The 14,646-nt window shown below is 47.5% G+C and overlaps 1 protein-coding gene across 1 annotated transcript in view; it reads left to right on the top strand.

Annotated features, from left to right (window-relative positions):
• Positions 1–14,646, top strand: part of LOC125748782 (rap guanine nucleotide exchange factor 5-like) — a 43,868-nt gene that overhangs the window by 19,101 nt on the left and 10,121 nt on the right. The window contains exons 9-14 of the mRNA XM_049025400.1: positions 49–177; positions 6,247–6,380; positions 7,106–7,206; positions 12,674–12,752; positions 13,489–13,651; positions 14,108–14,205. Of these exons, the coding sequence (XP_048881357.1) occupies positions 49–177; positions 6,247–6,380; positions 7,106–7,206; positions 12,674–12,752; positions 13,489–13,651; positions 14,108–14,205 (704 nt within the window). The remainder of the gene's footprint in view (positions 1–48; positions 178–6,246; positions 6,381–7,105; positions 7,207–12,673; positions 12,753–13,488; positions 13,652–14,107; positions 14,206–14,646) is intronic.

Below are 14,646 nucleotides of genomic sequence, written 5' to 3'. Positions count from 1 at the left end.
TGGGACTGTGGATTGAAGTTTGTCTTCTCTCTGACCCCTGCCCTGCAGCCGGGGGGGGTGTGCGCGCTGCGGGACAAGGAGGGCGCATCCCGGCTGGAGGAGGCCCAGAGGCTGGCTCAGGACCGATGCCCTTTCCCGCAGAACCGGAGTCCGAAGGTGCCGGGTCAGCATGCCGAGGTAAATGACGTTCTAATTTATTTTCTCCTTCCCTCCGGCTGCGGTGCCATGATTGGCTCTTTACCGTCCAGGGTGTTGGGGGTCTATGAAGATGCTGCGGGCTTTATTGGGTTCAGCCATCGGCCTGTTTTATGTCTTAGAGTCGTCGTTAATTAAAGTCGACAGTTTAAGCTGACTTAGCTCGGGGGCATATTATATTAGAATGGATTATAATTGCAGTTGTGTTCGCCTTCCGGCGTATAATGCAGATTTCAGACACCTATTCATCATCGTTAGTTGCTGTGTCGCGATCGCCCGGGGAAATGCATATTTTTCAATTTCCTGACAATCGGATATAACTCAGGCACATGTTTATGGAGTATGAAAATGAGGGGAGCCAAGCTTAAATGTAGGATTTTAAGTGTCAGTTAATCATCTTGACGCAGGCGAATGTAGAGACAGGTCTTCGGAAGCGGGCAGCTTTTAGAGGATGCGAGAGAAAATTTTGCAAAAACAGTGATAACCGATTGTCACACATAAGCCTGCGCTGGGAAATTTCGGGAAAAGGGGGGTGTTTCTCTTTTAGTCTAATAGGTCTGGTCATTTTCATCATAGTTTATTTTAGATCCATTTAGATTAGAAACCTTTAGGATGGTGTGTCTAATCCTCGGGATTCTTACGATTCAGCTACATATAACTGCATAGTAATACTGGGCAGAATGCTGTTTCATTCAAAAAGTTCCCAAACACGATCCTCTCTTCTGCATCTCCCAAAACAGTTTATTTTTCATTTTCTCTATTTTTAGCTTGCCAACATGTTGTTTCCCGCACACGAACCTCATCCTTTTGCATTCAGAGCAGACGCTGTGATCTGAGCCTACGGTTCAGACTGTCTGTGCCTGTTTTGAGGCTCAGTTGAGTGGCGCTCGGTGTGAGATGCCTCTGATTGGTTGACGGAGCCAGGGGGAGGGGCGGCTGTCCCCTTTCCGGCCAAATGCGAGCAGCTGGGAGTGGCCACAATGGCAGGAAGGCCTGTCGGAAGGCAGGTTTCATTTTTTAACGAGCCTCATTAGGCCAAATCTATGACCAAATCTTCATTTGAATACTTGGGGCTTGTTGACCTTTGCTTCTGTGGAGCAGTCACACCCAGTCCTGTCCAGTTTCCTCCCCCATACAGACGCCCTCAATATTGCATCACTGATGATAACATCATTCACAACAGCCCGTCTCTTGTAGTAATAAATGTCATTTCTGATGTCCTTATTATAGGACTATGACCATCCTTGTTCTTGGGTTGAATGTGTCACTATTATTATATTGTCAAGATCCATCCATCCATCCATCTTCTGGAACTATCTTTAGGGTCACGATATATTGTCAGCTATTGTGTATGTTAATGTATGAAGAGTAGAGAGGGCAAGGAGCTGGGAGCAAAAACATGGAGTGTCTGGTGGTCCTGGAGGACCTGGATGGGAACTACTGTGCTAAGAGACCCCACACGCTGGCTTGTCCAATCGATGGACGCTCTTCTCACTCAGTTTAATCACAGGGGCACCATGCTGACCGCGATACTGTGGAGGCATTTGGGGTCTAAATTCATGAGAAGTCCATGGTGAAAATGGATGTAGCCCTAAGTGTGACCTAGAGCCTGGGGTTGTGATAAATGCGAGTCGCTGCTTCCTGGGACCGACCTGAAGGAGCCTGACTGATTGCCTGTAGGGGATGCAGACCATGGCAGTAAGCATGCGATACGCAGCACGAAGGTCCTTGATTTACTTGTAAAGAGAGTCAGACTTAATTGATAGATGACGTTTGTTTTAGGCTAATGCAGAACTGCTGAACAGACACTTGTCTTATAAAAATATATAAATATCGGGGCAATTGTGGGTTTCAGCTTCTCTTCATTATTCTATTAATATTTTAATGTGCAGAGCACCTTTGCGTACCAACTAACCCAGCAGCTGTGCATGCTAATTAACTTAGAGCATAAAGCCAAGGCTCCAAGGAGGCGCTGCCCCCGCTGGGCAGTGTCTGCTAGCGCATGCACATTCTCCTGAAGTGTGTGTCCGAGCTCGTTCCAGCCAGCCGGACAATTAAGGCAGGATGGTTGATTTAAACTATTTAATAGCACGGATGGAGGTGAGGTACCGTGCGATAAGAGAAATGGGGCCACATAATTAACTGGGGCTGAGATCTGCAGACAAGCCTGACAGTTTGGGATTAACGCTGCGTGAATCGAAGCCTCCCATTACTGCCGATGCTGTTTTCCTACGTTTTTTCATACTATTAGAAAGAATGTCAGAATGATTAAATTGAAAAGCAGCATTACAGCTTTTAGTGGGGAAAAAACATAAAATGAATATTTGGGAATTGTTGGAATTATCCTTTCATTGTTCTGTTATGGGTATTAAAAAGCAAGAACATATATAATACCTTTGACAGCAGAAATTCTGTATAACTTCTGCAGAAGTGGGATCAGTAATGAATGAAAACATCTGTAACCCAGGCCTGAAATTTCAGCGAGGATCTGGTTCAGTGAGACGTAAGGATCCTTTTAGCAGATCCTCTACTTCGCAAATACTGCAAAGGCACTTAAGATCATTCGGAAGCTGTGGTCCAAGGTAACCAGCCCCCCCTCGTTACCAGAGTAACCTTGTGTAATGACACAAATGCAACAGGGAAAAAAATGCCCTTCATCCACCATCAATCTTCTGAGAAGTGGTTGAAGTCATTTGTCATTTGTTTTGGGAATTAACTGAAATGTTTGCTGAAAACTGATGGACTGCTGGTTGGTTAGCAGCTTTGGGGCAGGGTGATATTTCAAGTAAAGGATATTAGCAGCGGGACGAAATATTCAGAGTAAGTAGAAATTACACCCAGGTCGATCAACCCTAGAATGATAGTTCTGTTATACAATAAGCGCGCTGAGCAATTTCCCCGTTTCACCAAAACACATCAAAAGAATCTTGTTGCCTGAAAGAAGTTGGTGCGATTGCAACACAGAACGCACCGTGATCAGACCTTGTTTGGGTCGTGCACCTTGGATTTACTGTTGCGCCTTGTACTCCCCCTCAACCCCCCCTTGTACTCCCCCTCAACCGGCTTCAGATTCCCCTTCTGGGCGGGAAGCAGCCCCAGGGAGAATTTGCAGCACAGTAACCATAATGATTTACATTTATATTACATGATCTGCTCGGTGGACCCCATTCTGCTGGGCCGCACACAGTCACTGCGGCTGGACCTCAAGCGGCAGGCGGCAATAACATTGTTCTGGGTGGAGTTTTCACTCACAGGGCAAAGCGAATGGAAAAGAAAAAAACATTTGCATACAGTGATCACAGCCACACTCTTATAGGGCTGAGGCTTCACATTCTGCCCCCACCACTGTGTGGGTGGGGTTCGCAGGTTCTCCTGGTGTTGCGTGGGTTCCTTCTGGGCTGGCGTCCTGCCCACGGTGTTCCGCTGCCCTGTTCTGTGGAAAAACACACTGTGTTGTTTTCTGTTGAGAACCAATAGCACCAACACATCTGGAAAATGGGCCATTTAATGCATGGACTGTAATAACATCGTTCATCAGGAAAAACCCCTGCGACACCCAAACCAGCAGAGGCTTTTTTATCGGATGGGTACAGCACGCAAATGATTGGCTTCCAGTTTCGTGGGTAGGAGTGTCTGCTTTCCAGCTGGGCTCTTAATTAATTTGGCATCATTAAAGCATTTATTTAATGCATCGCCCAATTTAAATTATGCTAAGGGATACAGATTTATTACAATCTTTAATTGCATTAATGTAAAAAAAAAAACATACTAACCACACGACTTTTACACGTCTGCTAATGAAATAACATGAAACAAAATAGCTCAGATTTTGTAATTGTATTTAAATTATCAATAGTAAGCTATGAATAAGTAAGCATTGATTAATATAATTAATGTTAATGTTAATATAATTAATTTCCCTTATAGTTAGGGACTAAACCAATGATACGTGTAGTTATTTGTCAATTATTCTCATTATTCTGGCTTAAGCACTGGAAAAATAAAGTAATTCTTAACTTGATTTTAAACTGTTCATTTAGTCAAGAGCTCCAAGAAATGTAATTATTAAAATGTCGAACTGCACTGAACACCAACACACGCGGTGGCTTGTGAGGACGGATAAACTCCACTGACGCCAAAAGATGTTTCTATTCAGACGATGTTTCCATACATTTTGGCTTTCATGACCTCTGACCTTCCTTTGCAGAGATGGAATCCAAACATGGAGTATGTCTTGTAGCCGCTCTGCCTCCTTCCATCTCACCTGCATATTCTCCTGTATTTTTTGCGGCAGAAGCAAAATGAGAGGAATTAATCCGGGAGCCCTGCCTTCAGCCTGACATGAGAGGCATTAATCCGGGAGCCCTGCCTTCAGCCTGACATGAGAGGCATTATTCCGGGAGCCCTGCCTTCAGCCTGACATGAGAGGCATTAATCCGGGAGCCCTGCCTTCAGCCTGACATGAGAGGCATTAATCCGGGAGCCCTGCCTTCGGCCTGACATGAGAGGCATTAATCCGGGAGCCCTGCCTTCAGCCTGACATGAGAGGCATTAATCCGGGAGCCCTGCCTTCAGCCTGACATGAGAGGCATTAATCCGGGAGCCCTGCCTTCAGCCTGACATGAGAGGCATTAATCCGGGAGCCCTGCCTTCGGCCTGACATGAGAGGCATTAATCCGGGAGCCCTGCCTTCAGCCTGACATGAGAGGCATTAATCCGGGAGCCCTGCCTTCAGCCTGACATGAGAGGCATTAATCCGGGAGCCCTGCCTTCGGCCTGACATGAGAGGCATTAATCCGGGAGCCCTGCCTTCAGCCTGACATGAGAGGCATTAATCCGGGAGCCCTGCCTTCAGCCTGACATGAGAGGCATTAATCCGGGAGCCCTGCCTTCAGCCTGTACAAACATGACTTCCCTTTCTTTAATCCCGTCTTCTGGCAGTTGCAGGTTTCCCTCTCGACTAAAGCTGCCTGTCTGCATCATTGTTAAGGTTTTCATGACCAAGCTTTTGGCTCCCGGGTGTAATCGCAGGGTATTCGTACATCATTGTCACATGCTGATGTTTCTGTATATATTATGCAATGCCGTGAATTAATTACTGATGCTAATGTAGTCAGAAGGGCTGCACCGGGGGCTGTTGACACGATCGTCAGAAGTCGGATGTATTCTGAGAGCCACTGAGCCGTTTAGAACTGGTTCGCCGAATCGCATCGTGCGTTCACTGAAGCGGAAAGCGGCGCTTGTGGCGGCCACAGCGGCTCTGGTGGCGTCCCGGCCCGTTTGTCCGGTTCTGCCGTATATGATCGGGGAAGGGAAGCACCACGGGAGGGCGGGTCTCCATGGTAAGAGATACGCTGTGTATCGTAGGCTGATGGCTTGGGGGCGGAGACTTTGGGGGGGCAGGACTCTTCCCCTTAGAAGAATTCAGTAGGAAAAACTGAGGGCTGGGGGCTTCTTATGGAAATCGTGAAATTAGACAGAATCGCCTGTCTGAGGCCCATCATTGTTAAAAGTCAATCAGGGCCCATACAATGGAAGCATATTATTTCTGAAATGACAATGACACTGATCGAAAATGAGTGGGTTTGCTGTGGCCAAGCAGTGCTAAACGCTCAGTAGATCAAAGACGAGGGACGAGGACCTGGGGATTGGTGGGGTGGGGGGGGGGGGGGGTGGATGTTAGATGCCGTGGTTGTGCCAAGAGAAGCCGGCTGGGACTGGGGGAGGCAGGACGTAAGGATCCGTAAGGACGTAAGGGCTTATCTTATCTGCCCCCTTCTGTCCCTGCCTCAGCAAGCAAGCCGAGACAGCCTTAGTGCCACCCCCCCGACCCCCAGGGCACACGGGCGAGCTTTTCAAGTGTAAGATGTCAAGATGAAAGGAGTAAATTGTATCTGTCCAAGTGCATGACGGCTGTTCGCAAATCGAGCAATGATAGTTAGGGATGATGAAGAATGGACTGTAACAGAGATCGGAGAGCAGGTACCAGTTATCTGAATTCTGATTGTGTGCCTCCAACCCCCCCCCCACCCTACCCCACCCCCTACCCAGGGTCCCGGTGATGAGGCAGCCCGAGTCATACAGTCGGGACGGCACCGGGATGTACTGCTGCTCCAGCGAGTGCTGTCGAAACAGCTGCCCCCACCTTCCTTGGGGAGGGGGAGACGAGAGGAGGTAGACAAGAGGTTAGCATTTCTCTCTCTCTCTCTCTCTCACTCACTCTTGGTCTGTCTCTCCCTCTCTCGCCCGCTCGTTCTCTCTCCCTCGCCGAGAGGCATGCGCTAAGCGGCAGACACACGCTCGCTTAGACCCGGTTACTGCAGCACCCCGGACACACACAGACGGCTTTTCGGCTCGAGCGGGGGCTCCCGTGGATGCCGGGTGAGGGAGGGGGGCATTCCAGCTGTCAGACCGAGAGAAGAGAGGCTTCCTTGGACAGGCTGGGGGGGCAGGTGGGGAGAGAGGGAGAGCCTCTTCCTCCGTAATGCAGTAGAGGCAGTGAACCAGGGGGGGACCGGACCTGGGGGCAGGAGGCTTGGGGTGTGTGTGGGGGGTGGGGGGGTGGATGTTCTCTGGAAAGCATGCGGCAGTGACAGCGCCAGCCATCAGCCACACTGCAAGCGCAGGAACGGTAGACGATGGGCAGCCAGAGGCTACGATCCCTGGATCTGCAGCTGGAGGACAGGATGCCACCCGCAACCCTGGTTGAAGAGGAGGAGGATGACGAAGGCTCAGAGGACAGCGCCAGCGGGAGCAGCGCCGAGGGGGTGTCGGTGCCCACCTTCGACGTGCCCTACTTCCGATACATCGATGAAGAAGATGAAACGGAGGCGGAGGAGTGGAGCAGCAGCCACTCACTGTCCCCCGCTGAGGAAGACTCCACCGACTCTTCCTCTCCTGTGTCTGACAGGTACGTGGTGGTGTCTGGGACGCCCGAGAAGATCTTGGAACACCTGCTGAGTGACCTGCAGCTGGACGGCCACCAGGAGGCGACGCAGGGCAAGGAGGCCGGTAAGAATGGGAAGGGCCGCCCTGGTCCGCGTTCCGCCCCACGTGATCCGCGGGTAACTTCCCATCTGCACGCAGAGGCTTCGAGATGCGCGGATATAGCTAGACGGCTCCCGCCTCGGTGCTGGATCGTGAATCCTGAACCGAAACTGAAAGTCGTTAAACACGAACAGGGTCCTCCGGTCTGCGTGGGCACAGTACGGTGGCAGGTGACACGGGGACGTGTGGGGAGGTGTGTCGTTTTCATGCCGGGGTTTTGCATTGGCTGTCATGCGCGTGGCCCTAACTCAGCTGTGTCGAGCGAGGGGATTGGATGTCATATCGCCACCTCTCGTTGGTAAAGGCTACCGCAGGTCTTTGTAGCACGAGGATGATCGGACCACCCAGTCCCATGTGGACATATCTGACATGCAGTTTGGGTCGGCGTTTGTGCTCTGGGATGGAGATGGAGGCACTCAGGGGTGACCGGAGGAGCAGTGGGAGACGGGCAGGGTGGGAGGAGGCGGGGAGGGTGGGAGGAACTGGGGAGGCTGCACTCCTCACACGACTGAATTATTAGCATGACATCAGTGCTGAAGCCGGACTCTCGGGCGAGAGAAGCGGCCCGTGGCTGACAGAGCGTAAGCTAATGTGTATGAGGGGGGAATCACCGTGTCTGCAATGGGCATGAACAACCGAAGAGGATTTATGAAGAACTGTAGGTCTGAGAAGGATGTAAGCATTCTTTAAGTAAATCAGCTAGGGCTGCCCTCCACCCTGCATCCTGTGCTGCCTGGGATAGGCTGCCAGCTAAGTACAGTACAACCATGCACTGAATATATAGCGGTTATGGATGGATGGATGGATGGATGGATGAATGGATGGATAGGCGGATAGATAAATGTCAATATGCATCAGAATAGCTGTAATGTATTCCTGCACGTGCTAATGCACATGTGCGCAGGTACAGGTATGATGGGTAATGGGGGAGGGACAGCAGCGTGGAGGGGACAGTGCAGAGCGCCCCCTAGCTCTCTTTAAGGCAGCTGCTGGCCCACTGGCTTTTGTATGCAGAACCCATCCCTCCCGCTCATGTAGCGTCCCCTACTGGGCCAGACCGCATCCTGCAGCTGTAAGGCGTACCACCATCCTGCACTCTCTCAGCCCACCCCCCACCCCCCACGCTCTCCTGAAACGCCTAAGCCTGCCGTCAGACTCCCCACATACCAGAGCAGCGCAGGTGACAAGCTTGATTGCATCATGTGATTCGTCTTTAATGGGTTTTCATCTCAGGCTTATCAGTTTGCTTTTTGGAAAAGTCTCATATAGAGTGAGATTTATATCCAGTTTATCTATTAAATTGTACTGAAGCGTCTACAGGAAGGGTTCATTAAATTGTGCGAATTCAAGTGCAAGATTAATAGTCTCTTTAACAAACATTACATCAGGCAAATCAGGCATCTTGCTTTTCTGTGATTGTGCTCAACACACAAATCTACTGCAGAAGTGGGAAACGCCGCTGCAGTAATGCGATTTAGCTGCATGTTAATAAATGTGTAAATGTGCAGCCAGGAGCCCAGTCACTGCGTTCTTTACGGCTCCAGTTTCAAGTGTCTTCCAGTTATTAGTGTTTGGAGTCTTGCTGACAGTTTGGCAAGGAGACCTTTCTTTAGTATCAGTTTGTCAAAACTGTACTCCACAGATAAACCCTCCACCAGTCAATATGAACCGCCTGGCACCAAGCATTTTTCATGCAGGAAATCTTTTGTTTAATCGCAAAAATAATAATAATATTAGACCTGCTCATTTGTTTCGCTTTGTGTTGAAACGTTAATTAGAGAGATTTTTTCACTTTGTTTCCTATGCTGTGTTTATCTGTAGAGCAGCCATTCAGGATTTTCATTCATGAGAGATTATTCATAACTATAAGCAATAAAAATTCCCACGCATTCTGTACTTTGACTCGTGTGAAATGATAAATGTTAAATGATCAGTTATTATCACTCAGAAAGGAAATGATGTTTCATAATCAAATATGTTTCATATATTCTTGAATATAAGGTAGCATCTACATTCCAGTGTCTGAAATGGCACTCAGTTTGGACCTCAGGAGTAGCTGAATGTCAGGGTGCCTGTGTGTGGTAGGAGGACCGTGACGGGCCAGAACCACTGAGACGTCACACAGCCTCCTCGGGGAGGCGGTGGTCACAGAGAGGGGCTGCATGTGGCTTCTGGGCGTCACACCTCCTTGCTTTTCCCATTTACAACTGGGAAGGTTTCTATTGATCTTAAAGAAACCACTGCGAGCGTCGCTGGGGATGCGAGTGCGGTAGACCGTTAATAGGAAAGGCACACTGCGATAGTGTCGCTGGGGGGCTTGGCATGATGCAACATCAACTGCTTCTCATGGATCTTCCTGGTTTAAGGATTGAGCAGGATCAGGGAACAGGCAGGAACGTCAAAGCAAGAATCCTGATATGGAATAATGACTTGGCAGTGAAATAATCTGTATTTTTTGCCTGGGAAAAGGGAAAGGAGGACCAGTTTGTTGCCATTATGAGCTCTGGGATGCGGGCAGAGACAAAGAAAACATCCCAAATGAAATACACACAGGGAACAAGGGGCGTGTTCACTTCATTAACCCCAACAATCAGGATCACCTGACTCTCCTGCAAACCCCCCGCACACACACAGAGGAGCCTCAGGGGAGCCAATGGCAGCATAACAAATTGATGCAGATGGCCCATTTTGTAAGGTCACAGGCTTACACTGGGGGCAATCAAGCACAAAATCAGTAGCTTCCTGATAAAATCTTAACATAATATTGAAAAAGTGCAGCTAAATCTCTATGTGTAATTGAACAGTGATTAAATACAGAGGGTAAGAAATGTTGGTAATGACATGGTGTGTGATTCTGCGTATTTAAAATTGCTTTCGGTTTCAGTTTTCCTTTCTATTAAATGAAGCATCCCGGGGGGGTCACTCTACGGCAGGTCAGCATCTTTCGTTTCTTCTTTAGGACCTGGCCTCCTGCACCGGGTTTAGGGCCAGTCACCAGCCGTAAGGTGTCCTATTGACCCGAAAACCAAACAATCTGCCAGACGGGCCTGGCTCATTTCCCCACCCGTCACTGGGCCGAGCCAAGCGTGGTTATGGATAGGCAAGCTAATGGATAGGGCCTGTGTGGGATCGGTGAGCGCATACCAGCAAAGCCGGGGAAAACAAAGGGCAAAAAAAAATCAAACCGTAATTTGATCTAGTTTTAGCAGAGAAGCAAAAAAATTTTAATGTGTCATAGCAAAATTTATCAGTCACTTTCCTAAATGCGAACCTGTCTCAAGTAACGGATCCAGGTCAGAACATGATGGAGGCCAGTGATCAGGTCAGGACACACATCACTCAGGCCAAGGTCTCCGTAATCTCATCATACCTATCAATTTGTCAGGAAGGTTTTTTTTAGAAAACACATTTTCCTAAACTGTGTGTGTGTGCAGCTCGCGGGGGGAGGCGGGTGGCAGGGTAATGACAACTTAATAACGCATTTGCATATCAGTCGTTCATCTCTGCGAGTGCCTGCAGAAGCGCCCCCCTTACCCCTTCATTCAGAGGAAGCCCCCCCTCCCTCAGCCGGCAAACGGACTGACACAGACCTGAGAAGTGTTTCCTCAGAGCAGCATCCAAAATACAAACAAATTGGTTAATACTGGGCTCCGGTTCAACTTCCAGTTAATCAAGTACTAATACAGTGTATTCCTGATCAAATTTAACTTAATAATTCTACGCCTAAGCTGCTTGATCTATGTTGAGCAGAAGGGGAGGTTAAAAGAGGCCGGTTTTCTGGGAAACCCGTCCACAGTCGGCAGGGGTCTCACTGTAGGCAACGCGCCTGAGCTGGGAGGTGATGAAGGTGCAGCTGAATAGTACAGATTAACATGATGATTTCACAGAGCCGGGGGCCATGCGTGTCAAATTAAAGGGAACGCTCTGTGTTCTCGGAGGAGCAGTGAAACACTGTCACTAATAAGATTTGAGGCTTTGAGGCTGCACACTACTGCTTATAATGACAGTGTCACTGTCCAGTGGAACTGAGTGTCTGTAAAGGGATACATCTGTATTGAACGGCAACTTTAGGGTAGTTAGACCACCTCTCCAAGACCAGGCCAGGACAGTATGAATCGTGAGGCTGCCTCTCTATACGGCGGAAGAGCTGAAAATAGTAACAGCTTTCTGTGGTGTCATTTTAAGAAATTTTCAATTAAAATTTTTCTTTTTATGTATATAAAATATTTCATGATGCATATCACAATGAAATATATATATTTTTTTGTTTGCAACAGACATACAATCATACTTTGTTCCTAAGAAGGAAGATCTTTTAAAAAAGAAAATCATTTCTATATAGTATTCCCACTTAGTAAAATACGTAAATTTAGAATAGGAATCTGAACTTAAAATCGCTTGAGCCAAGGTTCTGGTCTATAAACACCACAAATGAAGCAGCCTGGGGGGCACATGACCTAAGGACACCCTGAAGGTCACTTGTTATTTGCAAAATCAGAAAATGTGTGAAATTAACTTTTGAGCTCTATCTATAAAACAAAAGTATTAATTATAAAGCTTAAGAGAATGTCTGAGAAATGTTCAGTAACAAGTATTGCCTTGAATATAGGTGGTTAATGTTTCTACTGAAATCATTCTAAAAACATTTGAAATCATTGCTCAGTGCTGTTATTCTTGGTAATTGATGCTGAGACTGTTTGTTCACGTGTCCAGACTAGAGCTGAGCTAATCTTCCCTCTTGCTGGGTCCAAAGTTTATTTTTTTTTCTAATCCTAGTAATATCAGCATGACTCTAGCTTACTATTAATATTACAGAATAGAAATTATTGAGATACATATTCAGTCAGATCACTGATCATCCAGACCCCGAATATAAAGTGCTCCTCGAAATTTGTGTTCCTGCGTAGTAACATTAGTCATTTCATTGTTTTTCAGGATAAGTTTAAAATACTTCAGTAAAACGTATCTTATTTTGAAGATATGTCTTCACCTTGCAATTCTCAATTTTGAGTGAAATAATCTTGTCATAAATGTTTGTAATTTGCTATGAAGCAAGCAGATGGTAGGAAGTGTGACAGATTGTGGTGCCGTCAAACGATTTACCACCAGCAGGCTGCCTGACATTCAGAATACATTTTTCTCATTGTGTGTGTCATATTGTTTTCTTTTTTGGGACGTATTTGTTTTTTACTTGAATAATAATTTACTTGCAGGATGATAAAATAACCTAAAATGTAAATGTAAAAAGTAGCCCTGTAGTACTGTAATTGTACTGTGTGCTCTGGCTCCATGATGGCGGTAAGCGATGCCATTAGTCCTGCAGAGCAGGTGACATCAGAAAGAGAAGCACTTCTGCCAGTGTCACGCTGCTCCAGCTGCCGTCTCACCCCAGATCTCTCTCTCTCTCTCTCTCTCGCTCGCTCGCTTCCAGAGATGCTCCTGGACGACTTCCTGCTGACCTACCTCGTGTTCATGTCCACGAGTGATCTCTGTCAGGCGCTGCTGGGACAATATCCTTCCTGAGACTAATGCTGCTTTCGCCGTGATGCGTCCTCACGGCTGACAGAGGATCGCCTGTAGCCAGACATTCGATATTTCATTCTTTACTCAGTGTTATTCAGCAGAGCCTGGGTGTCTGGGACGCGCAGCCTTTCATAGACAAAGAGAGAATACATTACAAAGAGAGACCTGAATGATACTTCTGCGTCATAGCTGCAGGTTAACTGTGGGTTTTTCTTATATTTTATATATTAATTCTGGATTTAAAAGAACAAGCAGTTGGCTCTGTGCTGTTTCATGTATTTGGTCTTCAGTATTAATACCCAGGGACCTTCTAGAATGTTCCCCTGGCTTCTTAAATGGTTTCATGTGAATTTTCTGCCCTCGCAGTTATAATCATCTCTTTGAATATGAAATCCTGGTTTACCGCATGCGACTCTCCAGCAATTAATACGCTCCCTGGCGGCTATTTTATCTTCTATGGTGGCAGCTCCAGTTGTAAAAGCAGTCATTGTCAGTCGCATTATGCTTGACGTTGCTGTCGGAGCCGGTTTCCAGGCTACGGCGGTGCGTGTGCGTCTAGCTGGGAGGTCAGGGCGTGTCGCTGTATCGTATAAAAGCTCACGGTGCACACATACCGAGGAGCGGAGGGGCTCAGTGTGTCGTCAGACCTTTCTTCCTTAGTGTAAGGAAGGGAGGGGCGCAGCACATCTGGATTATGGCTAAGCCTTAACTCCTCATCCTCACCTATTGTGCAAAGAGATACAGGGGGAAGGAGGTGGAGTACAGGAAGGAGGAGGGGAAGGAGGCTCTGCACAGGAAACGCAAAGTCCTGCGTCTGGTGTCCCAGTGGAGCTCTCTGTACAGGGACTTCCTGCGCGAGGAGGAGCACGTCAAGCTCTTCATGAAGGTAGGATGCGGGGGAGGTGGGACGGACCCAGTGAAAAGGGGGGCGTATTTGTGGAGCTGCATCGCAGAGGAACCTCTAAAGGAGCTCTCCTTCTTCACTGCACTAGTCCTTTAAACAGCTGTGCATTCTTATTGCCCAGATGCGGTATTCACTGGTGTGCTGTGTAGTTTCATATAATTTGTATTTTATATAGTATTCTGTACTTTATATATTTTGGAGTTTTGTAGTCTCTTTGGGTAATTCAGGTCCAGAGAGTAAAAGTCCAGACAGGGACTTTTTTTCAACCGATCAGTTGAGCATAGAGTCACAGTCACAGAGTCACAGAGTCACAGAGGACTCACCTGGTTGGTTGAAACAAAATCCCGGTCTGGACTTTTGCTCTCTGATATGTCATTCTTATTACCTCCAATAGGACTATGTCTGAAGTATGTTATGAATCGGGCTTGTTTTCCACAGACCCTATATCGATACGTCTTGGATGACCTCTATGAGTACCCCGCCCTGGAGAAGGATTTCAAAGAATTCCAGAAGCTTCTGTGCATGGGCCGCAGGCAGTGAGTGCCCTTTCTATTTGCTATTTCTGTGGATGCTGTGTCTGACCACCACGCATCCTTAACATTTGTGTGTCTGGCGGAAGATCTACAGGTCGATGCAAATCACAAGTGCGGCGTGGCGATGTCCAACAGGAAAAAGCATGTATGCAAACACATCGGGGGCTAAATTTGCATTCCCTTTAAAATGTGAAAAGACAAATAGACATTGTGGTTATTCAGAGGTGGATTAGCTCAGGTCTACAAATTTGTCCAGACAAGACTTGTCCAGCTGAGTACCATGTGACTTTGACTCTTCATGCTCATCTGATTGGTTGAAAGAAACTCTTGGTCTGATTTTTTTTCTCTCTGGACCTGAACTATCCAACTCTGCAGTTACTTGCTGTCTATGTGTATATTCATATAGACGGTTCCAGGAACCATGAACGAAGGTGGTGCATAGAC

The sequence above is a fragment of the Brienomyrus brachyistius genome, chromosome 9 (assembly GCF_023856365.1).
Source record: "Brienomyrus brachyistius isolate T26 chromosome 9, BBRACH_0.4, whole genome shotgun sequence".
In the NCBI taxonomy this organism is placed as follows: domain Eukaryota; kingdom Metazoa; phylum Chordata; class Actinopteri; order Osteoglossiformes; family Mormyridae; genus Brienomyrus; species Brienomyrus brachyistius.
Note: the sequence above shows the minus strand (reverse complement) of the source record. Positions and strands in the feature narration are given on the sequence as shown.